Consider the following 27,308-nt stretch of genomic DNA (forward strand, 5'->3'; position numbering starts at 1 on the left):
AGCATTAAAGAATATCCCATTTAAAAGTTCCGCCAGATGATTTGACTGAATAGAAATCAAAAACACTTGAAAAAGAATTCATCTAGAGTTTCTCAAATATTCGATCAGGTGGTATTTGCCTCGGGTATTTGACTGGCCCAAAAAATTTCCAATCGGTTTTTCGTTTCCGCCGTGTATTTTGTAGAAACTGAACAGGTGATCAGAAATGCTTCCTATTTTCTTTGATATTCACCGTCGTATCCTTTATAAACTGTTGTTAAACGAGAACAAGAGAACGGGCCGGCGCCGCTGTGGATAATCATCGAATGGTCCAATGGCGGACCCAAATGATAGGGAGCAGGAAGGTCGGCCGAGTTTTATAATGACAGCTAGGCTCCGCTACCCCTTGTTAATAAATGTCATCGGCTTATTGCTAGGGCTATTAACGCTTATCCTTCATTTCTCAAGAGAGTAAAAAGGAAGCTTTACGAGGTTCTTAACCACCGCCTATTTCTTTCCACCAAATCCCCTGATAATCCAAGCCAAAAGCCTTTCGTATAATAAATAATTATTGGCTATTAATCTTCTATTAGCTCTACCTAACACCAACGCAGGCCGTGCCTGTGGTGAGTCTTATGAATGACATATCCGGGAGTGACAGATGTGCCGTAACAATTGGATATAAGATTATAATTTCCAAGTTCTCTCACTAATTCCCTATTTAATAATAAAATAATAATCAATTATCTTGAAATGTACTCTATTCTTAAGTTTCTAACCCACTAAACAACTATCAATAACACGGTCTTATGTGGATTAAGTGACAGCGTTATGCATTAAAGAAATGGGCCTGAAATGTAGTGGTACCCTCAACACTGGAAGCACGCGATTGACTGCCTCTCTTTACCACCACCTCACACTGCACACGTGCAAATGTCTTATAAAAGGGTCATTGCTTTTAGGGCCCACCACACACATGAAAAAACTGGTCCACTTTATCCACTATGGTGCGTACCGTGGCCTACCAAGGAACGTGTGTTTTTTGCACATTCCCACGAGCAACCCGTGTGGACACTATCAGCCTCTCGTTTGTGGTGTCAATTATCGTACAAAGCAGGTAAAATGTATACCCCTTTTTTTTTTTTTTTTTTACAGAAACATGAATAAAGAAACGGATTATGTGCTCTGGGTCCCACCACTTGCAATCTAACATAAGTCTCGCACCGTGCGCATTAGACGTCCCGATAAGCAGAAATCCAGTCATTTTCCACCACGTGTAGGACTTCTGGTGGTCAAGATCGAATAGTTTTGGCGCGGCCACTCGTTTGTTTCGAGAACGGCACCGATCACGTGCTGACTCAGCGAAAGGACAAAGTTGTTTCCCTTGCTGACTCCCTAAACTCATCCCTTTTTCTGACGTGGAAACAGCATCCTATTCTTTCCAGCCACTTGACCGGAGACGGTTCGCCACGTGGAGTAGATTATTGTATTGAAATTTCCCTGTCTCGCTCGTTAAATAGCCGTCTACCCTCTCCAGCCTTCCCTTCCACAATCTGCATTTCTTCTTTCATCAGTTGCCTGGGTCTGATTTTTTGCTGCTTTTGCCTCTTCCGTCGGTTTTCCTTTTCTTCTTCTCTGGTGAACGCTGTTGCCGACGTTCCAGGTTCTTTGTTAGGTAGAACTCCAGAGGAAGTGGTGATTAGAAGCTGTTCTGCTTTAGTACTGCTCTGTTTTTTTCAGTTTGGAACGGGTAGTTGACGCCATGGAGGTGCCCATTATCAGCAGAATCAGCGACTTTGAAGCCGGCTTTAGCCGGTTGCAGAACCCTTCTTTTGTTTCCCGAATTTTCGGTCTATCGGGAATTGATGAAATTGCAAAGCTCCGCACTTTTTGGACATGGGGAGCCCTGATTCTGGCCGTTCTCGCCACCTTCAGCAGCCTGCTTAAACGGACAAAACTGCTCTTGTTCAGATTACGGACGGTCAATACTGTAATATCTCAGCCTCTGCTTCACTGCGATGACTATGACGACGATAATGGCGACGATGACGAAGAATCCTCCTGTTCGTCATCCTGTTCAGAGGACAGCGACTCTGAAGAGGAAAACGAAGACGGTTTCTTGATGCCAACGGCGGGGAAAAGGGGCCAAAGCTTTATTTTCGTTGCAGATTCCGAGAGATCAGACGAAAATTGGAGTCAAACATCTAATTTGAAGCGCCGACCGCGGCGATTATCTGACCTTTCTGGGGACAAAGGCGGTGAGAGTCAATTTTCAACTAATGTCGTGAAGCTATGGGACGGATTAGGTCTGGGATTCAAGAACTCTGACCGGTGCGGATACATTTCGACATGTGATTTCGACAGAAATGAATCCTTTTTCGCCGGCTGGTCACAAACCTCGCAGCTTTCAGCTCCGTGTCCGGCCGGAGTGGACAAAACTCGCAGCGTGGCACTAAAGTTTTGGGACGCCAGAATGGGGCCACAGACTCCGGCGGTGGTGGCAGAGTGGGAGCCTCCCCGGCGGGAGGTGGTGGGAATCGACGCCAACGGGGTGGAGAAGGTTTACGTAAGCGATGACGTCGGATCTGTCTCCGTAAGAAACTTGAGAAACGTGACGGCACCGTCGACGGACCCGGATGGACTCACTTGGTTTGACGCTGACGCCGTCATTGTGGGCGGCGACATAGACTCGCCGTCGTCGTGTCCCGGTGTCGTGACGCGGTGAGGTCTTACTTGTTTTAAAGCGTCAAGCAAAGAAGCTCGACACACAAAACAAGTAAAAATTGCTATCGATGTAAATACATTTGAGCGTTAATGTTGTTTAAATGTTCAGAGTAAACTGCTCTTATCTCAGTTATTTTATCTTTTAATCTCTTGCGTAAATTTTTAACTCGGTTTGAGAACGATAGATACGATACTGGTGTGGGCAACCCTGACTTTTGTGCAGGAAAAGGTTTCGTGTATTTTGTGAACTTGTTTAAACAAAAAAAAGGGGTCAAATTAAAGCAACTCTTTTCTCAGATCTGTCCAGTCTCCACTGCTTCTTGTCATAATTCAAGTTGGGCTCCAACAGTAGCTTCTCAGCTCATTGACAACCTGGAATGTAGATGGTTTGATCCAGATTCCTGAACCACTCCTCCTCGCCTATTAAATCCACATCAAACCCTTTTCTTTTTTCTTCGATTATGCATCTTCTATTTCTTTCATCAATCTCTTTTGGAATCATCAAAGACCGCCCAAGCATGAAATTTTGTAGTGGAAGAGACTGAAGCGATAGGAACGGGCAAGATTTGCATCCAACCAGGTTGTTACCTGCACATAAGAAAAACCCCAAAAGCCAAAAACTCTTGTTTATATTAGGATAAGAGAAAGAAGGAAAGCCCATATTGTCTTCAGTTGGGCTATTGTCCAGCAGAGCAACACTTGTTTACGGACAGACTTCTGGTATCTGTTTTGTTGGGGTAAATCTTTTACACGGTTTTCTGAAGATGGAAATAAAACTTCCCATATGGTTCAGAACCTTTCGCACACAAACTTATGTGGCTTACATTATAGATGTATGAAGTAGCCTCGAAAGCCTCCATCAAGGATACAAGTTGCGGCACCACAAAAGGGAAAAACACACAAGTCAATTTGTAAAGGATATCCTGCTTAACAAAAGCCCGAAGACCAAACTTCCATTACTAGAATCAAAGGCAGAAGACCAGTTAGCCGAGAGGCATAAAAACCAGATTACAGTTGTAATTTTTTTGTATAAATTAAATGTAAACTTTCAATTATGGTTATAAAAAATATTTTAATTAAATTTTACATGGTATAAAAGCCTTTGACTTGTTGATGAAGGCATTTTCCAACATGAACCAGACCTCTCATGCAATGGAGAGGACAACAGCTTCGGCCATTGCCTCATTGGTTAGTGAGGAAGCTGAGAAGGAGTTAATCGATTGCTTTCCAAGCCATATATTTGATAGTAGGGGTGGTAGAATCCGCAGCGACAAACTGAGGTGGTGGTACTACGGTTCCATCCACAGTTGAGGAGATTTTGACTCTCTAGAAAGGAAAAAGTTGTTTTTTTTTTTTTCGAGAGGAAGTATGTTGGGAGGAGATTTAATGGTAATCGTGTGAATTAGGGTATAAAAGTGGAAAAATTAAAGGATTCAACAACCAACGATGTTTGACCCGAGAGACCGACTACTGCATGTTTCTAATGCTTGAGATCAATGTCTTGGACAGGACAAAGAGATGAGGAAGTTGGACCGAAAAAGTTTAGAAGAGAGGTGACTTTTTTTACTACATAAACAGTGAAGGAGTTGTTCGGGTCAACACGACCGTAGTGGTTATAGCACGCTCGAGTGAAAGAGAAGAGACAGAGAGACACCTCGGTGGGAAAGACGGTATCTCTACGACGATGATGACGAGTGAGAGATTTTATTTTCGTCTTGAAGAGTGATTCAACTCAAGATTCAACCCGATGTTACAGCCGATCTGCGAGGCGCAGCTCGCTCAAAAACAAAAACCCATTAGCCAGATAAAGAGGGGAAGGTGACAGAGGGACAGTAGATCAAAATTGTTGGGGCCAAGGTCCGATGCGTAAATCCAGCAGAGTTACAGTGGCAACGAATGCAGAGCTAGAGGAGTGCGACGGGGTTGTCAACGTTGCGACGATGGTGATGAAGGGTGCTTTGATACCATGTAAGATTTAGTTAAAATATTTGTAATCACCACGAATTGATGGTGAGAGTTTACACTTAATTTATACAAAATAATTACAACGGTAATTAGGTCTTTCTGCCACTCGACTAACTAGTCTTCTGCCTCTGATTCCGGTAATAGAAGTCTGGTCTTCGGGCTTCTGTTACGATGGGATATCCTTCAGAGTCAAGAGTCTTAAGGGCAGGTAAAACTATTTGAATTAAGGGTAGGGCTCCCGCTTAACAACATTCTCGAATATATGCAAATTATAAATACTAACAAAAAAAAACTGTCTCAATTAAGGGAAGGGCTCCCACTTTTCCATTGTTTTTTCTCTTAGAAGAGAAAGTGAAGAGAAGAGGGTTGGACGTTGGCATACTTCTCCTCATTCAACAAAAAATTGGGAGCACGCTGGTCCCCTAATGCCTATGCCTAAAAATTAAAAAAAGGGTAATCAAGGAGGACCCTTCCTAAGTAAGGGGAGGGTTTCCCCCATAATGCATGCAATGTTACAAAAGAGTCTCCCAGAACATCTAATGTTCACCACGTTACATAACTAGTTGTTTTGCATTTCAATGAAACTTCTCTACACCAGATTTTCAACGATGATTGCTAAAAAAATGACAGTAGAGTATGAGAAAACTAGATGTGTCACAGTGAGTGACAACAACGAAACATTAAAACCCTAAGTTGATTAGGAATATCTTGCTGAAATCTGCAAGTTGAAGACAACCTTTAAAGTGACCATTGCCAAATCTTTCAAATTAATGTAGCATTCCATGGTTTTGAAAATACCCATTCTAAGATTTCAATTAATAATAGGGAGTTCTAGTGTACTGCTTAATTTTTTAAAAATAATAACACAAGTAACCAACTTTGACTGGTCATCTGCACATCTGTATAGTTATAGGTGACACATAAGTTTTGACCGCTTATGCGGTGACATGCCAGTACCCAAAGAATCTCATGCCATATCATCAGTAAACCATGTCATACTCCATGTATGATGACACATAGTTTGCCATGTCATTTAAATGCTTTATCACCATTCATGATTGATGACATGTCATTGTGCCATATCATCACATGCCACAAAAGTAAAATAAGGTATTAATAGTTTTAAAATAATTTTTAAAAAAATTAATAATAAAATTTATATTTGTTGTCATATTAAAGTGAGGGTATTGAAATGAAATGTGTATGATTTTAAAACTAGAAATTAATATTTTTAATTAAATATAACCTAAATAAATCATGAAAAAAATGGGACAAAAAAGGCAAACTGATGTGAAGGGCTTACATGGTATTCGATGTCGTGGCGGGCGACATGGTGTAAGACTCTTTGTGATTACATGGCACCACATAAGTTATCAATGCTTATGTGTCACCTTTGACTATACACGTGTTGTTGATTGGTCAAAATTGGGTATTTGTGTAATTAACTTCAAATTTTGGTTATTTGTCTTATTATTTTACAAAAAGGGGTACTATACTAAAATTTCATTAATAATACCACAGTATTTATAATATTTTTTTACACTTCTCTTCAGAGAGAAACCATCACAGATTCAAGTTTCATCCTAAAAAATACTACATTATCTTAAAAGGATTTTGCTTACAGGTTACAATTTGCAATCATTTATAACAAATTTGAAATATTTTCTTTCACTCTAGTTGTTGACAATTCATAGGTATGTTTAACTTTCCAACATTGATCTGAAAAGATGATAAATTTTGTTGTGTATAATTTTCATCTTGAAATGCACAGCGTTAAGATTGACCAACAGAGAAACTAATCCATCTAATCGACACAGAAGAAGGATGAATCCTCCCTGGAGAAACGCAGTTCAGATCTATGCGAACTGTTGAACACCCAAATGCACCGGAGCGGCATTGGTTACGATGTTTCTATTTAGGTGTGATTCAGATGGTTCCGGTTATCAAATTCCGTCGAACGGCGGCACATTGGGTTCCGGTTATCAGAGTCCTTGTGATTCCATCGGCACTCTCATTTTTTTTTCGAAGAAGACGAGAATCAACATATAATCGCGACAAGGAGAATATGTAATTCACGTCAAACTAATTCTTAAGAGTGATTCAGAAAGAAGAACGATGGGAATGGTTGCAAACTGTGGGGCGAATTTTTTTTATTTTTTTTATGCATTTCAAACAGAGAGAGATAATTGCACTTCTTTTGAGGGAGAAAGAAGAAAAAAATCAATTAAATGGAAGTACGTCACATCCGATGGTCCAAGCAATGATCATCGGCCAAACTTAGTTGCTTTACCACCCTTAATGTAAATTATGAAAAGAAAAGAATATTACCTTCTAGCTTTGAACGGGAAATTTTTATGAGAGAAATCACCCTTCAGGAAAGAATCCTCTTGCACCAAAAGAAAACGGGATTTATCGTCTTCCCTTTCAGTATTCGCGGTAAGCCTCGATAGCCTCCATAACAGACGGCGAAAAGGAGTTTCCCATGCACGGAGAATTGAATACTGGATCCGGACATCTATAAAGTGACTGATGCAAACAGTAGAAGTCGGATGCGGTGGGGGTGAAGAGCGGGATATCTGAAAAGAATGGATTCTGTGGTGGACCGAAAGCCGGCGAGACGGAGGTGCTCACCTGCATTTCGGTGATCCTACCGTTCTCGTCAGTGACGACTGAAGACGAGGTGCCGTCGTCGAAACTCCCGATCGTAGTGCTGACACCGTTCCCTGTGGACAAGGTGGGGCGTGTCTCGGGGAAGAATGCGCCTTGCCGCCGGGGTTCGTCGGATCGAGACAGACCCGTGAGCTTCTGCACCAAGGCCATGAAATCTCGCGCCTCCGTGCGGATAATCTTTGGCGAGTGCGTGTAAATAATTACAGGATGGCGCTGCTGCCTCTGCTGGTGGTGTTGTTGTTGTTTCGACATAGCGGCCGCGGTGGTGAGGGAGGAGGTAGCACAAGAGGAGGCAGCGGACTGCTTTTGTACAAGATGAGACTCTTTATTGATCTTGAGCGGGGTAGGGCGTGACCCGTTGATCCCACTTCGGTGGACAAGATCGTCATGGAACTGAGGACTCATGGCTAACGTTTCGCTCTTCCTTCCTCCAAAGAGAATGAATAGCTAGCTCCTGTTGAGAGGTATGTACTTAGTAATGTTCAATTAACCAAGAAAAAGAAGAAAATCAACACACAGAAAGGACCACCAAATCCTTAAAGGGGTATATTCGAAGGGCAGCCAAAGAGGGAGTTTAGGAGGTTAGTGTAAGCAAAAAAGCCAGACAGAGAGAAACCAGTGTGGTGGTGATGGTGAGTTGTGCAGGAGGGGGTTATATAGCTTCCAACAAGACATGGGTGAGGAAGAAGAGCAGTAATGAAGAGATAAATAGGGGGGCGTTGGTTTCTACGAAGGTGTGATTTGGAAGGGAGGCACTAGCCAGCGATTCTGACCGTTGACATTGTTGTGCTGTGAGAAGTTCAGGCTTTAACGGAGAAGCCGTTGGGAGGATCATCCTCAGTTTTTCTCCTGTTTTTTTTTTTTTTTTTTTTTACCGGAATCGTCGCGTGTGCCGCCACGGCGCGATTGGAGCTTTTTTATTCTCTTCTCCTTCGCTCTTCCATCGGACTTTCCATTCCAGCCCCTTTTCACGTTAACGGGAATTGACATTTACAGTTTTCATGTCGTAGGAAATAGGATAAGGTGAAGGTAGAGAACAGTCTTGAGTCTTGACGCGCCAAAGGGATAACGAGACGAGTTCCTCACAAGGCCTTGAGTTTGACAAAAGAAAGGTCAGAACTCTGCAACTCTCTACTCATTATTACATGGAAGGTTCCAGGAAAAGCAGCTGTGCCTAATGTTGACACTCGATAGCGACTTTGTCACCCCAAACTAAGACTGTTGAGTAGTCCACTCTTCCATTAGAGCTTTCTGACATGAGAAGAATGTCAGAACCTTAATCAAGGGTAGACACGGAGCAATATTGACCACATGTGTGGTGTAATTCTTCGTTCTTACCTGTGAAAGGATACTGGGGACGATAGCCAATAACTTCATGGGGTGTTGTTAGTCAATCTGAACAAAATCCCTCGTCGATTACGGAACCGTTTTTATTGAACAGAATTCTAACGAGAAGATCAATAAGAAAAATAAAACAAGTGGCGCAGCGCAGCGGTGGAAAAGCAATCCTTCTCCATTTATTTTTACCTGGGGGGATTTTCTTTCCTTTTTATTTTGCATTGATGTTCAAAGTTGAGACTGATACGCTTCGCAAAGTAATAGCATGAGTGTGACGGCGTTGACGATCAAATTAGATGACAAGTTGTCCTCACGATACGAAGAAAAAATTAAATCACATTCATGGAAAGAGGACAAATGTTTTTATGAACATATTTATTAAACATATGATCGATGAGATGCGAACATACGAAGAGAATTTACTAACATCAGTTCAACCTTTCATGAAGTACCCGTGAACTAATCACTCCCCATGCTAACACCCACCAGAATTTTCCTAGACCACACCAATAAACTACCGAAGTTTGAGAAATCTTACGCATAAAAAGCCAGTAAAACCTCCCGCTCATCAATTCAGTCTTCATCCTCCCGCAGACCCTGAAACGATGACGAAACGTTTCTTCCCTTTGGTAATCTTAGGTGTCCTGGTCTCAAGATGCTGCGGCAAGGAGACGCCCAGTGCCCTGGCTTCGCTGTGCATCCCACAGTTTGCTCTCGCGAACGAGGCATGCTTCGTGCCACCTCACACGACGTCTCCGATGCTTCCGACCACCGCAGCGGAAGTGCACCACCGCACTCGTGATGGAGGTGGCAGCAACCGTGACACCGCAGAGGATTCTCCCTGCTGCCGCTGGTTGCTGGAAATCGACGAGGTTTGCATGTGTCAAGCGCTGGGCCGACTACCCAGGTTCATTGCGTCAATTTCACATACGATCACACTCCATCCGACCAGTGAATGCTCCGTCTCCTACCATTGCCCAATTTACTGACCTTGTGCTAGCGTCGTTAACAATATGAATCTCTGCGTAGCTTACATGAGTGAAATACGTTATCGATTAGGACCTTTTGGAGCTTTGGTATTGCGAGTCACTAGCTTTTCTATTGCGAGTATTTGATTTGATTGCTCTTGGCTTTTGTCTTCTTCTTCTCCTTCTGAGATTTGACACAAGCCCGGCATCGAATTAGTGTTTAGTGGGTTTGGATTTTTGTGTGGAAATACAGAAGATACGCTTTGCTTTTCTCTAGTCATTACTGTCTTGATCAACAAGTAGGGTTCAATGCACTTATTTTTATTGGCTTACAAACAGCAGTTTGTAGTATCCTTTCAAGTGGACAAAAGTAAGAATCGCATCAAAGAGAAGGTGGTTAGTCCAGGTGGAGCTGGCATTAGCCACTAGTTGGTATAATATATGTGTTTCACAATGCGCCCACTGGGAGGAGAAGTCGTCTTCTTCAACCCCAGCCCTTTTTTTTTAACTTGTAATTCATAATCTGTTCTTGACGCATTTTGTAGTTAAGACCGTAAAGCATTAGAGGTAGATTCTATTCTGATATGAATAAATAATAGAGCTTTGACGAAGCGTGTTCGCGTCATGCACCAAATGCTTGAGACGAGAGGATGGGTAATGGGCTTAAGGAGGTGAGATAAAGCTAATTTACGCAGTGGTACCTTTTTGTTTCTGGAAACGAAAAGGTTTTACGATAGTAGCAAATTCGTGCAGGTTAGAATTCTGGGGGACTACGATGCAGAGTTGCACACAAAATTTATCGGGATTGTTTTTCTTTGTCCTTTCCATATTCCCACGTAAACTGTCCGCATGCCCGAATGCCCTGTTTTGAACCGTAAAAATAAGAAAATCATTAAGAAACAGGAAAAGATGACAGGCGAAATGTCTCACATTTCTGTCGTGAACACTCTCTAGCACCTGTACTGTGATCACTGATATAGCTGACTCGGACACCCGCAAGAAAACTGAAAAAAAGGCAAATATACAGAGCAAGAAAGGGGGAAATTTCATTTTGCTTTAATTCACATTTTCTGCCGTTTTACTGGCTCTTCTTCTCTCTCTCTCTCTCTTTTGTTTTCTTCTTTTTGCGGGGGTTTTCATGTCTCGTATCACCTCATGCTCAGGCATCGTCAAGCATGAACTATGAAGCAGTGAAGCGCCACCGTGGCTTGCCGTCGATTCTTCATTTCATCAGGGAGGTGCCTCATGTCCAAAATCGGGCAGCCTCGTCCGCAACCTAACCCAGCCAAACCGGTTTGTAAAAATAATGGCAAAAAATGCAAGACAGGGACAAAGTTTCCCAAAAAAACACAGACACGGCGGCTAGCAGTGGCCTCCGAGGTTGGTTCTGCAGCACCTACACCAAGCGACTCTCCTCCAAAAATCGCTTCACCAACCTCACGCTCGGCTCCAACATGTTCTTCTCCCACGCTTCGTTTGAACTCTCTGACTTCGACGCCATCACCGCCCTGAACGCCTCCGTCGCGTCCATTCGGTGTAAATCCCACCCCGACAGTCTCAGCCGCTGAATCTTCTGCATCTGTCGCAACGCCAGCTCGTACGTGTTCTCCTTGATTGCCTCCACCGCCTCCTCGAACCGGACCTCTCCCGCGAAGTAGCGATCGAATTCCGGCACCCCGATGGCCTTCCGCAGAGCCACTGCCGGTAACGCAGCGGAATCTGGGTCGTAGAACTCGGTCAACTCAGTGAACATACCCAGGTCCAGCATCTCGTCGACCCGCCGGTTCAGGTACTCGAATAGAACCTGCACTGAGACGTCCACCCAGAGGAAGCAGCAATTGTAGCGGAGGTCCCCGGAGGGGTCGTCTTCATCAGGGGAGACGAGCGCGTGTATGAGTGAGTTGGAGCCACCGACGAGAATGGGAAGGCGACGACGGGAGGAGATTTTCTGTATGGTGGAGTCGGCGAGTGAGCGGAAGTCGCGGGGGGAGAGCTCACCGTCGGCTGGGTCGAATTCGCCGAGAAGGTGGTGAGGGACGCCGCTGCGATCTGGGACGGGGATTTTGTTGGTGGTGATGTCGAGACCTTTGTAGAGCTGTATCTTATCGGCATTAATTATCTCGGAGGGGAAACGACTGGCTATGTCGATGGAGAGTCGGGATTTTCCGGTGCCGGTGGCCCCCATGATGAGGACGAGCTTGTCCTTGCGATTCATCCGGCCCCACTCGCTTCCTTCGAGATTTTGTTGTCGAAAATTCAATCGGAAAGACTGAACTCGGTTGCCGCAGATGCTTGAAAAGGAAAGTCTCATAGAAAGAGAGACAGGGCGTGAGGGCTAGCGAAGAGTAGACTCTCAGAGTCGCAGTAGGAGAAAAAAGTGAGAAAGCGCGAGTGAATCAGAGGCACAAAGGGAGAACGCTTTTGGGTGTTGTGGCTTCTCCACCTCTGTGGTTTTTGTTGTTTTGTCTGTAGACCGTATAGAGTTGTTATTTTATTGGGTAAGGTAGAGAGGAGGAGGAAGAAGATGAAAGCGGTCGCAGACTCTCCACCACCTGCACGCCAACTGTTTGTCAGAGAAACCTTCTCAGACAAACGCCATTTCGCCCCCCTCGACTCTGTGTTCCCTTGTTTTTCCAGCGTTCGTTCTCTCTCCTTTTTATTGACACTCTCTCTCCCCTCCTCCGCCTCCTATTCCTATGTTATAATCATTCGTCCCCTCTTCCACACCTCCATAGAATAAAACGATAGCCACATTAATAAGGAGCAGGCGCGCGACGTCGGGTTTTTATAACATTTCCCGGCCCCGCTTCTCGTATGATAACCACGTGGAATGTAAGACCCTCTGGGTTTCTCCATCTAGTGGGCCACCTTCGCACAGATGCCTCCACTGATCTCATCAAGATCAGGTGGTACCCCACACTCCTACTTCCGATGCATTTATAGAAAAAAGAACAGGCTCATGACTCCTACTTGTTCGTGCATGGTCGTTTCGGAAGGTTTTACTTTTATTTCATAAGTAGGAACTAGAAAGAGGAGTCGACGCCTGTGTATGCATTTGTCCTACTTCGTTGTTGAGAAGGGAGTGGATCACCCACATGGTCCATTAAATCTTAGTGCTTCCATGTTGGCTATGGTGTTTCTACCTGTGTCCGCTTCCCTACTTCACCAACGACACCACTTCCTCACAATATTATAATTTAGTGAGAGCATTAACAGTTCTGCTGCTGCTGTGTGTGGAAGGGGTCACATGGGTAGTTCAAAATTCTCACGAATGGCTCTCTCCCTTTGCTAAATCCTGTCTCCGTTGCGAAACCGGCGAGTGGAGCAGGGGAGATAGCGCACCCATCCGGATTGCGACGAATCAAAATATTTCTGCATCGAATATGGGTACAGCTCCATATCTTCCCATGTGTATCCCCACATCTGGTAGCCTCTGCCGCCTCCTATCATCACTCTACACGTACTGCTGCGGCGGCAGAAACCACTGGCTCCGGTCCCAGTTCGGTCTTCACAGGAGATGATTGAAATTGAAGTGAATGTTTCTCAGAAGACGGGAGTTGCTCGTTACATGAAAGTGCTCTCACAGTAGGACCAAGTGGGGAAGATGGTAAACGCCGGAAAATATGTTTATTTTGCTAACTCACCCTACTCCCTATTCCATAGTCTCTCACTCTCACTTCATTTATTTATTTTCTTTCCTTTCTTTGCATGAGTTAGGTAAATATTAAACAATAAAATATAAATACATTTGCAATAAGCCGATGATGTCTTCCTGCCCGATGCCTGGTAATAAAACATGGCAACTTGTGCACATGCGCGTGCTTTGATCAATACACTAAACTATTTGCCTTGTCTCATAATTATACGGCCGCCTCCTCCGCCCCCCCCACGGCTTCGATCGTCTACACACTCTCTGTACTTTGCCAAACTTTTTTCCATTTAATCTTCTGTCCCGTTCTAAGCTTGAAACGAACAAGCGCAGATGCTATGGTCTCTTAATCATGTCGCTAAGATGAAAGAGCACGCGGTGCTGTACTATTTTGACGGCCCTTTTAAGCTACCCATTCACTTGCTAAGGTCCCTTACATTGAAAGCTGTAATTTGTTTATGAGCCGTACGACATGACCGCTTCATCACATTTTTATTCGTTTTTTTTTATGTAACAAAAATAAGAATCGAGGGACACAGAAGTAGAGAGAGCATGCCTCGTCATCCATCCATCACGTTTTACTTCTCAATTACCGATAATGAAAAAATAGGAATTATTGGATGAGATAATCTAATCTATCCCGGTTTCCTAAAATCTAGGTTTATAAACTGAGTGTCGAGACAAAGCTAGGGAATATTAGAAAGTGTCTGAGCATCCATCTCGCCATTTCTATCTGGGGTTAGTTAAAGCAGTTGACAAATTTCTGGCTTATTTAAATTTGTGGACAATTGGGGGTTTGCCAGTCCAATATCTGTGTCCCTCCATAACCATTTAAACTAATGCTTCTGATCTCCATTAACTAACGACTGCTAGGGTCTTCGGACTGGAGCCAGTATTAGCTGCGTTCAAAGCAACCTGGCTTTTAATAACCTCTTCAATCACTTCAACAAGCATTAATTACTTTAAAATTCTTTTTGAGGACACATTTTAAAATTAAAACAATCACAAAGACCTAAGTTGGAACTTAGAAGAGACAAGGATTACTATCATTAGACTTGAATTATATTATTTCAATGTTGTTGAGGTAGGAATTTAGTATTGAAGATAAGCCGACCTAACCGAAAATGATGCCTGTTTGGCTTTCGGGGGTCCCACCAGACACGTCCATATGTGTACGAGATTGATGTGCCAATCCATGCAGTGGGTCAATGGCCTCTTTAGTATCAAAGCTTAGTAAGTCACATCATTGGGCGTCCTTATCTAATTGAAGTACTTCGGAAAAACTAAAGAGGAGCTTGTTCAAAAGCGACACATATGGAAACGCATGTCGTGGAACTGGTCTATGTGGCTCGTTTAAAATCGTGAGTTTCCTTTTTCTATGGTAAGTCGAAGGGTTGAAGCGCTTGACCTAAGGGTTTCCGTTCAGGTCAGACGAGGATGTCTGCTTCTGTGATGGGATTGGAATGCGTCTTCGTCGACTTGCGATTTGTTTTCTCCTTCTGCAGAATCTGCTTATTTTCTCTCTATGCTTCTATCGTTCAATCAAAAATAGAGGATGGGGGGAGAACGCCCTTTCTAGTCGCCGGCAGAGGAAGCCTTGAAGCTGCTTTCCTCAAAGCTTAAGAAAAGATAATCACAGGTAATATCCTATTTGCCAATACGTAGGCTTGCTTCTAGCTTACGTTTTCTTTATATCCTGAGTACATTTCATATTATCCCTGTTTTATTTTTTCTCGTGTAATCCTCGATAGATTTCCATTCACATATAGATCGATACTTTCAATTTTCGGATGTTTCAAACCTTATTTCCAACTATATTATACAAGCAGGTTGCAGGAGGTAGTGGGCTCACGACTCACGAGACTCTCGATGGAGGAGACTCATGATTGGCGATGCAGCATTGAGCCTGAAGGTTTCGTCCACCGGCCTTGCATGCGTCCTTCATCGACTGAACCGTGGTTATATTCTAGAAAACGTCAGTCGCGTCGGATCGAATGAATTCTCAGTTTCGATTTGCGTTGCGCAATCGGGCCGACTGGTGAGTGTGCACTGTGTCCTGTGTCTCCTACTCGCACCGGGAGGACACGAACCAGGTTTTCCGGCGGAAACCATGAAAAAGGGTGCTTAAAAACTATAAAATTTTCACCTCGTGGTTATGACTCACTATAAAGTAACAATTTAATAAATGAGAAATAGTAAATTCACTCGGTACTTCTTTCCACGCTTTTGTTGCCCGTGACAGGAGTCTGCTTCCTCTGGCTCCTCTTCTCCCTGCAAACTTAAACTTCAGTTAACCTAGCACATGGTAATCAAGATCAACCACGTCTGCATTTGGATTATTTTTTTCTTTTTTTGTGATTAACCATGTTGAGGAGTGAAATACAAACAAAAACAGAAAAGTCTCCTCAGTCTTCCCATCCGGTTGTGAATTGTCATCCGATCTTCATAAATAACATTAGATAGCAGGGGCTTAAAACTGTTGAAGAAACAAGGAAACTCGAAGACCGCGATATTGAATGATCTTGATTCGATGCTTGAGCGTCCGGCGTTGCCAGAAGATCAGATCGTAAAACCAACATAAACATCCGCCTTGTGAAATTATGAAAAGGTCGATGAGTCCCCTGGAGAAGCAGAACAAGTGTCCGAATTGAAGGATAGAGAGAAAGGAGGGAGGATGGCAGGATGCAGCTTCGTGAAACGCCTCGAACGACTTCAGAAGGCAACAATTCTATTTCTACGCCGAACCGCTGGTTTTATCCAGTTTATTGTTGCAACTCTTACTTTCACTACTCGATTCCAGGCGAGTTTATGTTGATGTTGGACCAAACCAGAGATGAATTTAACGTTCATTGCTGAACCGACGACACCTGTACAGCCACACACCTAGCCTCAAACGAATTGTGAATTTGTAATAAGATGCACAATTCTTTATTTCTTTTTTTTTCTTTTACAGAATAGGGTACTGATGTAATTATCTAAAACTTAATAGGGTTTAGACAAACAGTAAGGGATTATTTGTGCCGCCACAGGAAAACAAAACAACGAAAAAATTATTTTTTATATTAATTTTTTTTTCTTTGACCGATTTTTTTTAATTTACATCACCAGAGGAAACAATAAATTTTTTTTTTTGTATTTACACTATAAATAACTTATTTTTTATAAATAATAAATATAAGGTTAAAAGTAATAAATAAGTTATCAATAAACACTTGTGCTGCTTGGTTTATTTTTCCTATACTTTCCTTTTAGAGTAATAGGAAACTTATTTTTCTATCATTTTTAACATTTATTAACGTAAGAGTAATAAAAAAGGATCAAGAATAATCACAATGAAAAAAAATTGTCCTAAAATATTAAAAAATATAGGTCAACGGAAAAAAAAATCTATGACATTTTTTCCTACTCTTTTTTAATAGTATAAACACACAACAAGGATGGTAAAACAATGAGTTTATCGTTGATACTTGCAAACCTATCGTATGTAAGACACTAACCCCTTTGCCATCTCATTCAATTAGCCAAAGTTTTCCTTATTACTCCCTCACTCTCGTATTATTGATCGGATGCATACTTTGTAGTGTTACGATTTTTTTATACCTATCGAATCACCTATATTCTAGTTTTAACTTTTAGTTTTTCTTTTAGATACTCCTAAAGTTTGTTAATTAACTACGTTTTATGATTGTTTTTCACTTTAACCTCAATATTTGCTTAAGTAAGCTAATGTTTTGTTTTTTTATTATTGATTATTCTCTATTTCTTACAATTTTATTATCTTTCACTCTGGTATTTTTTCTCTCTTTATTTTTAATTATCTACTTTGCTCTTCTTTCCAAATTTATGTTTAATTTTTTATTTGCATTTTTTGCTTCATTGTTAGTTTCTCTTTCAATTATTTCTAAAGCGTTTAAATAACCATGTTCTATGATTGTGTTTCAATTAAGTCTCAATCTCCACTCAAGTAAGCTAATACTTTATTTTATATTATTTAATATCCTTTGTGATTGTTTTCTTTTATTATGGTATGTCTTCCCTACGTTTCTAGTCCTAAAAATTTAATTTTTCCTGTTTTTCCATTGTTATGCTTAACTTTCTACCTACCTTTGTCAGCATCCATTTTAGTTATTTTTAGTGTTTGCTAATTAACCATATTGAATGATTGTTTTGCATTTCAATCTTAAATTCACTTAGGTAGCTAATATTTTCTTTCTATTATTGATTATCCTCTATTTCTTACAATTTTTTTGTCTTTTGTTCTGTTTTTTTATCTCTTTATTTCAGTCTTGCAACATTTTTGTTCTCATTATTTCAGTATTGCAACATTTCTCTCTCATTTGTTTTGACAAGGTTTACTCATAAACTCTAAGTAGAGTCTCACCAAGGTAATTGTTCATTGTTTTCTCATCTTCAATCATAATTTTAATAAAAAATCATATGTTTTAATTAAACACCGTATCAACCAAAAAATATGAATGAATTATCTTCCTCTTCGAGGATGGATGACTCTGATTCATTAAGTGAAAAATATTATTTTTTACTTTTAAAAATAATTTTTTATAATGGTCGCTGAATTTTATGAATTAGTCTGCAACCAAATGATGAAAAAGAGTTTGGAAGAGGGCAATATTTTCCACTAATTTTACAGATTTATTTCCGTCTACTACTTTTTTGCATATGACTTATTACTGAGATTATTACTATAAAATGTGATTATCAATACATATTTGATTAATAAAGATGTTGAACTAAAATACGGTGATGGATTGGCAGCATCGTTAACTTCAAGTTGTCATAACCTATCAACTAAGAAGAACATTGTTGCTTGACCAAATATTTGTTTACATTCTTTCTTCATAGGCTTCAAAATCATATTGCCCTTATGCGGGTATTGCTCACAATTCAACATCTACTCGGTACATTAAAAAACATAATACGCAGTACAAATACAATGGATGTTCAATTTTTTAATATTTTTTAATTAACTTTTGCTTTGAACAATTGACACTCCTATTTGGAATATTTGTATTACACATTTTTTTGTCTAAGTTTGTATTTTTGTCTCTTTCTCTCCATTTCATTCATAAATAAGCAATCATTGTTCAAAAAACTTCATTTGTGATAAATTCAAGTTTTATTAGCAAGTTCCGTACTTTTAAGTGATGAGGATTCTTTAGTTGAAGTTAGAAAAAATTGCATAGAAGAGAAATTATGGATATCTATTGAAAATTAGAAACATCCTATTTGTGGTAAAAAAAACTCTATTTCATGTAATTTGAGGCTACGGAGTTATGCTCCATATTTGATTATTTTATGTTTCAATGTTTTTTAGATAGTTATCGTATTAAAACAATCTACTATGTTTTCATTATCTTCACTAAAGTGGCTTCAAAATTGTAGAAGGAATAATAAAATTTCCACTAATTCACGTGGAAATTCCTCTTGTACATGTACTATAACAAATATTTAAAAGAGGCATCTTCTAGTTATCTAGGTTTGGGTGGGAAATATTAGTTTCTAAACATTATTTTGTTTTCAAATATTTAATAGTTCAAACATGTCGTTGATCTTGAAAATCAAGGCTATGTTAATCTACTATAAGAATTGTTCTAAATCTTTTTTTATGGAAATTATCTATTTTGATATTTATCGTACTACCATCCTAGGGGCAAGTACCATTGCTAACAAAAACAAGGCAAGTGTCCATTTTTCTTTGCATAGTTTTGATTTTCCATTTTGATGTGTTTTTTCGTGTTTTGGTATTGTGATGTTTTTCAATATATATATATTTTTTTAATTTTATTTCTTCCTTGAAAATAAGTTGTCACGATCTTTGTCCTCCAATCATCCTATAAAATAACACATTTGCTAAAAAAAAGTGAAGTAGCTCTATTGTTATCTGCATTGTTTTATTCTCTATTTTGATGTGTTTTGAAGATTATTTACTACATGTCTTTTATTTTATAATGTCTTTTAATATTTATGGTTTTTATCAGACATGGGTTGAGATGGCCGAGTTGGTCTAAGGCGCCAGATTAAGGTTCTGGTCCGAAAGGGCGTGGGTTCAAATCCCACTCTCAACACACTTTATTATTTTTTATACATTTCAAGTGTTTATTTTTTTCTTCCCTTTGCTTCATATTGGTTTCCATTAGTTATCTCCCTATGTGGAAAAAAATAGAGGACAATGAGTTAACATGCATTTATTTGAGCAATTCGTGTAGTATTTTTTATTTTTTTAATGAACAAAAAAGTTAATCATTCTCTCTTCATATGGAAAAAATGAGATATTGCAAATTAGATATTATAACATTACTAAATGTTGTTCAAACTATGTTAAATAAAGTTAAATATAGGGATGCTAATATGATGAATTTGGTAGTTATTCTAAAATCTTGCCTTATGTAATACATACATGAAATTAGTTGTATTGTAAAATCATATTTATGAATTAGTCTGCAACCAAATGATGAAAAAGAGTTTGGAAGAGGACAATATTTTCCAATAATTTTTCAGATTTATTTCCCTTTACTACTTTCTCATATGACTTATTACTAAGATTATTACTTTAAAATGTGATTATCATTACATATTTTATTAATAAAGATGTTGAACTAAAATACGGTGATGGATTGGCACCATTGTTAACTTCAAGTTGTCATAACCTATCAACTAAGAAGAACATTGTTGCTTGACCAAATATTTATTAACATTCTTTCTTCATAGGTTTCAAAATCTTATTGCCCTTATTTGGGTATTGTTCACAATTCAACATCTACTCGGTACATTAAAAAACATAATATTCAGGACAGATACAATGGATGTTCAATTTTTTAATATTTTTTAATTAACTTTTGTTTTGAACAATTGACACTCATATTTGGAATATTTGTATTACATATTTTTTTGTCTAAGTTTGTATGTTTTGTCTCTTTCTCTCCATTTCTTTCATAAATAAGCAATCATTATTCAAAAAACTTCATTTGTGATAAATTCAAGTTTTATTAGCAAGTTCCATACTTTTAAGTGGTGAGGTTTCTTTTGCTGGAGTTAGAAAAAATTGCATATAAGAGAAATTATGGATATCTGGTGAAAATTAGAAACATCCTATTTGTGGTAAAAAAAAATTTATTTCATGTAATTTGAGGCTATGGAGTTATGCTCTCTATTTGATTATTTTATGTTTCAATACTTTTTAGATAGTTATTGTATTAAAACAATCTATTATGTTTTCATTATCTTCACTAAAGTGGCTTCAAAATTATAGAAGGAATAAAAAAATTTCCATTAATTCGCGTGAAAATTGCTCTTGTACATGTACTATAACAAATATTTAAAAGAGGCATGTTTTAGCTATCTAGGTTTGTAATATGGTTTCTCTCTTCTACTTTTTTTTTTAATGTTTCTTGTATCCATTGGGTGGGAAATCTTTGTTTCTAAACATTATTTTGTTTTCAAACATTTAATAGTTCAAACATATCATTGATCTTCAAAGTCAAGGCTATGTTAATCTACTATAAGAATTGTTCTAAATCTTTTTTTTTATGGAAATTGTCAATTTTGGTATTTATCATACTACCATCCTAGAGGCAAGTACCATTGCTAAAAAAAACAAGGCAAGTGTCCATTTTTTTTTGCATAGTTTTGATTTTCCATTTTGATGTGTTTTTTCATGTTTTGTTATTGTGATGTTTTTCAATATATATATTTCTGTTTAAATTTATTTCTTCCTCGAAAATAATTTGTCACAATCTTTGTCCTCCAATCATCCTATAAAATAACACCGTTGCTAAAAAAAAGTGAAGTAGCTCTATTGTTATCTGCATTGTTTTATTCTCTATTTTGATGTGTTTTGTAGACCATTTACTATATGTGTTTTATTTTGTAATGTCTTTTAGTATTTATGATTTTTATCAGACATGGGTTGAGATGGCCGAGTTGGTCTAAGGCGCCAGATTAAGGTTCTGGTCCGAAAGGGCGTGGGTTCAAATCCCACTCTCAACACACTTTATTATTTTTTATACATTACAAGAGTTTATTTTTTTATTCCCTTTGCTTCATATGGGTTTCCATTAGTTATCTCCCTATGTGGAAAAAAAGAGAGGACAATGAGTTAATATACATTTTCTTTGAGCAATATGAGTACTATTTTTTATTTATTTTTGAATGAACAAAAAAGTTAATCTTACTCTCGTCATATGGAAAAAAATGACATAACATAGTGCAACTAAGATATTGCAAATTAGATATTATAACATTACTAAATGTTGTTCAAACTATGTTAAATAAAGTTAAATATAAGGATGCCAATATGATGAATTTGGTAGTTATTCTAAAATCTTGCCTTAAGTAATACATACATGAATTTAGTTGTATTGTAAAATCATCTTTATGAATTAGTATGCAACCAAATGATGAAAAAGTGTTTGGAAGAGGACAATATTTTCCACTAATTTTTCAAATTTATTTCCCTCTACTACTTTCTCATATGACTTATTGCTAAGATTATTACTATAAAATGTGATTATCGATACATATTTGATTAATAAAAATGTTGAACTAAAATACGGTGATGGATTTGCAGCATCGTTAACTTTAAGTTGTCATAACCTATCAACTAAGAAGAACATTGTTGTTTGACCAAATATTTGTTTACATTCTTTCTTCATAGGCTTCAAAATCGTATTGCCCTTATGTGGGTGTTGTTCACAATTCAACATCTACTCGGTACATTAAAAAACATAATACACAGTACAAATACAATAGATGTTCAATTTTTTAATATTTTTTAATTAACTTTTGCTTTGAACAATTGACACTCCTATTTGGAATATTTGTATTACACATTTTTTTGTCTAAGTTTGTATGTTTTGTCTCTTTCTCTCCATTTCATTCATAAATAAGCAATCATTGCTCAAAAAACTTCATTTGTGATAATTCAAGTTTTATTAGCAAGTTCCGTTCTTTTAAGTGATGAGGATTCTTTAGTTGAAGTTAGAAAAAATTGCATATAAGAGAAATTATGGATATCTAATGAAAATTAGAAACATCCTATTTGTGGTAATAAAAACTCTATTTTATGTAATTTGAAGCTATGGAGTTATGCTCTCTATTTGATTATTTTATGTTTCAATACTTTTTAGATAGTTATCGTATTAAAACAATCTACTATGTTTTCATTATCTTCACTAAAGTGGTTTCAAAATTGTAGAAGAAATAATAAAATTTCCATTAATTCGCGTGGAAATTCACTTGTACATGTACTATAACAAATATTTAAAAGAGACATGTTCTAGCTATCTATGTTTGTAATATGGTTTCTCTCTTCTACTTTTTTTTTTTATGTTTGTTGTATCCATTGGGTGGGAAATATTTGTTTCTAAACATTATTTTGTTTTCAAATATTTAATAGGTCAAACATGTCGTTGATCTTCATAGCCAAGGCTATGTCAATCTACTATAAGAATTGTTCTAAATTTTTTTTATGGAAATTGTCAATTTTGATATTTATCGTACTACCAACCTAGGGGCAAGTACCATTGCTAAAAAAAACAAGGCAAGTGTCCATTTTTCTTTGCATAGTTTTGATTTTCCATTTTGATGTGTTTTTTCATGTTTTGGTATTTTGCTGTTTTTCAGTATATATATTTTTGTTTAAATTTATTTCTTCCTTGAAAATAATTTGTCACAATCTTTGTCCTCCAATCATCCTATAAAATAACACCTTTGCTAAAAAAAAAGTGAAGTAGCTCTATTGTTATCTGCATTGTTTTATTCTCTATTTTGATGTGTTTTGTAGACCATTTACTACATGTGTTTTGTTTTGTAATGTCTTTTAATATTTATGATTTTTATCAGATATGGGTTGAGATGGCAGAGTTGGTCTAAGGCGCCATATTAAGGTTCTGGTCCGAAAAGGCGTGGGTTCAAATCCCACTCTCAACACACTTTATTATTTTTTATACATTACAAGAGTTTATTTTTTTCTTACCTTTGCTTCATATTGGTTCCCATTAGTTATCTCGCTATGTGGAAAAAAAAAAGAGGACAATGAATTAACATCTATTTTCCTTGAGCAATATGAGTACTATTTTTTATTTATTTTTGAATGAACAAGAAAGTTAATCTTACTCTCTTCATATGGAAAAAATGACATAACATATTGCAAATGAGATATTGCAAATTTGATATTATAACATTACTAAATGTTGTTCAAACTATGTTAAATAAAGTTAAATATAGGGATGCCAATATGATGAATTTGGTAGTTATTCTAAAATCTTGCCTTAAGTAATACATACATGAATTTAGTGGTATTGTAAAATCATCTTTATGAATTAGTCTGCAACCAAATGATGAAAAAATGTTTGGAAGAGAACAATTTTTTCCACTAATTTTTCAGATTTATTTCCCTTTACTACTTTCTCATATGACTTATTACTAAGATTATTACTATAAAATGTGATTATCGATACATATTTGACTAATAAAGATGTTGAACTAGAACACGATGATGGATTGGCAGCATCGTTAACTTTAAGTTGTCATAACCTATCAACTAAGAAGAATATTGTTGCTTGACCAAATATTTGTTTACATTCTTTCTTCGTAGGCTTCAAAATCATATTGCCCTTATGTGGGTATTGCTCACAATTCAACATCTACTCGGTACATTAAAAAACATAATAGCTGGATTAGGCTCGGTTCGATTCGGTGTAGCTGGATCTCGAGCCGAGTTTGAGATCCGAGATCGGCTCATTTAAATTAACGAGTCGAGCTCGACCGAATCAAGGTTCGACTAGAAAGCTCGCAAGCCAGCTTATTAATTTAACGAGCCGCATGGGATTTGGGGGAGTCAGGATTGGGGAGCGGTACCAAGAGCTAGAGCACAGAGCGGAGCGAGGGGGGGAAAATTCTTTCTCCCCTCGTCACCGCCGAGCCCCTCCCTTCTGCTGCTGTGGTCGCCTCTGTCGACGTACACAGTTGCCTCGCCGGCTGCTTTCTGCCTTTCCATCGCCGCTGATTCTATGGTCGCCGCTCGATTTCTTCCCCCTTGTCTCCCGTCGCCTTTGTTTCCGTTGTCGTCGCTTCCATCACCACCACTTCTGTCCCAGCCGTTATCCCCAACGAAAGTTCCTTGCCGACGCCGTTGGAAGCTTTTCCTTCTGCATCGTTCCTAGTCCTCGGTAGAAACCACCCTCCCCCCGCGAGAAGACAATTTTGCACTTGCGAGATCATAAACAAGTGAAAAATAATAATAATAAATTATAGGGACTATTAATGGTTTTTTTAAGGGAATTTTACCAAAATACCGATTTAAAATAACTTATTTATGAAAATAACGAAGATCTCAAATTATTTACAAAACTACCGAACTTTGACCGGTCCACTATATATGTGGACAGTCAAAGATGACACGTAAGCTTTGACTGCTTACGTGTTGCCCCGTCATCAGAACGAAAACACGTAGACTACCATGTCATCATTATTGACACATCATCTGACACATAACTTACCACATCGTTTTATATTACTTTTTTTGCCATATCATCAAAGCCACGTAAGCACCCTCCACGTCAGCCCTCACATATTTTTCACTCTAATCTCTTCCGCGATCTGTCTCCTCACCTCTCGTCTTGTCTCGGCTGCTCTCCTCTCATCGCTCCCCTGTTGCCGCTCGCTCCCCTGCTGCAGCCGCTCCCTTGCTGCCGCTGCTCTGCCTCGCCCTCGCCCTCGACGACGCCCCCTCTCAACCGCTCTCTCTTCGCCTCAACTTGGACTCTCATTCTTCTTCTCCGTTCCCCTCTGTTCATCTTCTCGCCGCCCCTCTCTCAAAACCGAAAACTATCATTTCATCTCTTCGTCGCCCCCTTTCTCAAAACCGAAAACTATCATTTCATCTCTTCATCGCCCCCTCTCTCAAAACCGAACCCTATAATTTCCTCTTTGCGCCCCCTCTCTTAGTACCCTATTATTTCACTCTCTCGTCGGCCCTTCTCTCAAAACCGAAGACCCCAATTTGAATTTTAGAAGCCGATTTAGCAGGGTGATTTTTTAGGGCGTTTGTTAATTGAATCCAATTACCGTGTTTAATTATAATGTTGATTTGAATTTAGGTGTTTAATTACTGTATTGATATTTTTGTGATTTGCTGTTTAATTTCTGATTTTATATTAATGAAATTTCTGTCATTGCAGATAAATTAAAATTATTGTAAAGTTTAATTTTAGTTTATGGATTTTTTGTATAATTTGTTGTATTTTTTGAAGTTGCTAGTTTAATTTTAGTTATTTTCGTTTAATTTTCTTATTTATGAAGTTGCATTTTACTCTATTGAGATAAGATTTGCAGGATTTTTAGTTGCTAGTTGTTGTTAAATAAATTTGAAGTGTCATGGAATGATCATTCCATGTGGTGAGGAGCTTTGGGTGTTATAAATATCCACCACATGGGTTTTTTTATTTTGTTTTTGTTTTATTATGTTTGCCCTAGTTACTAGGATGGGTACAAATTATGATGAATAGTAGGTTGGGTAATGGAAAGTGGGTTGTCTATGTTTTATTGAGTTTCCATGTGTCCCTAGGGATGGGTAGAGAATCTGATTAAGAGTAGGTTGGGTCCAGTTCAAACTAGGCTGAGCTGCTTGCACAGGCGTCCATTAGCCAACGAAGCCCAACCTCCATCACTGACGAGGTACGGTTCGTAGTGACTGCGAAGTCATATGGGGCTCTACCAGGGGTATTCGGTGAATTTGGACTTAGGTGTGTTTTTGCATTGTTAGGACTAGTCATCTGTTATAGAATTAGTTCGATTAATTTTTAAATGTTGTAGAATGTTGTTGAATAATTTTGAAGTGTTATGGAATAATTTTTCCATGTGGTGAGGAGATTTGGGTGTTATACATAACCACCATATGGTGTTTTTTTTGTCTATGTTTTATTGAGTTTCCATGTGTCTCTAGGGATGGGTAGAGAATCTGATTAAGAGTAGGTTGGGTCCAATTCAAACTAGGCTGAGTTGTATGCACGGGTGTCCATTAGCCAACGAAGCCCGACCTCCATCACTGACGAGGTACGGTTCGTAGTGACTGCGAAGTCATATGGGGCTCTACCAGAGGTGTTCGATGAATTTAGACGTAGGTTTGTTTTTGCATTGTTACGACTAGTCATCTGTTATAGAATTAGTTCGATTAATTTTTAAATGTTGTAGAATGTTGTTGAAAATTTTTGAAGTGTTATGGAATGATTTTGTCATGTGGTGAGGAGATTCGAGTGTTATACATAACCACCACATGGTATTTTTTTAGTCTATGTTTTATTGAGTTACCATGTGTCCCTAGGGATGGGTAGAGAATCTGATTAAGAGTAGGTTGGGTCCAATTCAAACTAGGCTGAGTTGCCTGCACGGGCGTCCATTAGCCAACGAAGCCCGACCCCCATCACTAACGTGGTACGGTTTGTAGTGACTGCGAAGTCATATGGGGCTCTACCAGGGGTGTTCGGTGAATCTGGACTTAGGTGTGTTTTTGCATTGTTAGGACTAATCATAAAAATTAAAACTTTAGATAATTTTTTGCATAAATAAACTCTTACTAATATATGTAGTTTTTATAGATAATATGGTGTCAGTTGTTGGGTTCTTCTGTCGATACAATGGAAAATTGAAGGAGAAGTCTGGATATTTTGATAGTTATGATGGAGGTGAATCACAAATGAAAAGGATTGCAGTTTCGACTAAGTTTAGCGAATTCTTAGTAATGATGTACAGATTCATGGGGTGGGATGGTGATACTCATCAAAAGTTTATTAAGGCCAAAATTCCATTTTCTGACGGGGTTTTTGTTATCTCAAAGGTGGAAAATGATAATGATTTGATTGAATTATTTGAGATGGCTTCAAGCAATTGATCTATGGTTGAGATTTTCTTATAAAAGATCCAAAGACAAAGGGCCCATGGAAGGGAACGTACGAGGAATCGAAACTTTATTGGTGAAACATCTTGTCCCCAAGAACAAG

At 38.6% G+C, this 27,308-nt stretch overlaps 3 protein-coding genes and 3 non-coding genes across 6 annotated transcripts; 4 read left to right on the forward strand and 2 right to left on the reverse strand.

Annotated features, from left to right (window-relative positions):
• Positions 1-1,733: 1,733 nt before the first annotated feature.
• LOC137942216 (uncharacterized) lies at positions 1,734-2,846 on the forward strand. The gene has a single exon (XM_068787921.1). It carries the CDS (start codon positions 1,742-1,744, stop codon positions 2,702-2,704), a length of 963 nt encoding a protein of 320 aa, XP_068644022.1. The 5' UTR covers positions 1,734-1,741; the 3' UTR covers positions 2,705-2,846.
• A 4,246-nt stretch (positions 2,847-7,092) lies between these two features.
• On the reverse strand, positions 7,093-7,743 carry LOC137940284 (VQ motif-containing protein 8, chloroplastic-like). The gene has a single exon (XM_068785244.1). The coding sequence runs from the start codon at positions 7,741-7,743 to the stop codon at positions 7,093-7,095; it is 651 nt and encodes a 216-aa protein (XP_068641345.1).
• Positions 7,744-11,040: 3,297 nt separating this feature from the next.
• LOC137940841 (adenylate isopentenyltransferase-like) lies at positions 11,041-11,859 on the reverse strand. Its single transcript, XM_068785963.1, has one exon. The coding sequence runs from the start codon at positions 11,857-11,859 to the stop codon at positions 11,041-11,043; it is 819 nt and encodes a 272-aa protein (XP_068642064.1).
• Positions 11,860-19,295: 7,436 nt separating this feature from the next.
• TRNAL-AAG (transfer RNA leucine (anticodon AAG)) lies at positions 19,296-19,376 on the forward strand. Its single transcript has one exon. It is a non-coding gene; the product is annotated as a tRNA-Leu (tRNA).
• Positions 19,377-21,216: 1,840 nt separating this feature from the next.
• Positions 21,217-21,297, forward strand: TRNAL-AAG (transfer RNA leucine (anticodon AAG)). The gene has a single exon. It is a non-coding gene; the product is annotated as a tRNA-Leu (tRNA).
• A 1,860-nt stretch (positions 21,298-23,157) lies between these two features.
• TRNAL-AAG (transfer RNA leucine (anticodon AAG)) lies at positions 23,158-23,238 on the forward strand. The gene has a single exon. It is a non-coding gene; the product is annotated as a tRNA-Leu (tRNA).
• The last annotated feature ends 4,070 nt before the right edge of the window (positions 23,239-27,308 follow it).

Source organism: Aristolochia californica, unplaced genomic scaffold (genome assembly GCF_029961685.1).
Source record: "Aristolochia californica isolate CCGP_79_NKW_82.1479 unplaced genomic scaffold, dmAriCali1.0.hap1 SCAF_9, whole genome shotgun sequence".
Taxonomy (NCBI): domain Eukaryota; kingdom Viridiplantae; phylum Streptophyta; class Magnoliopsida; order Piperales; family Aristolochiaceae; genus Aristolochia; species Aristolochia californica.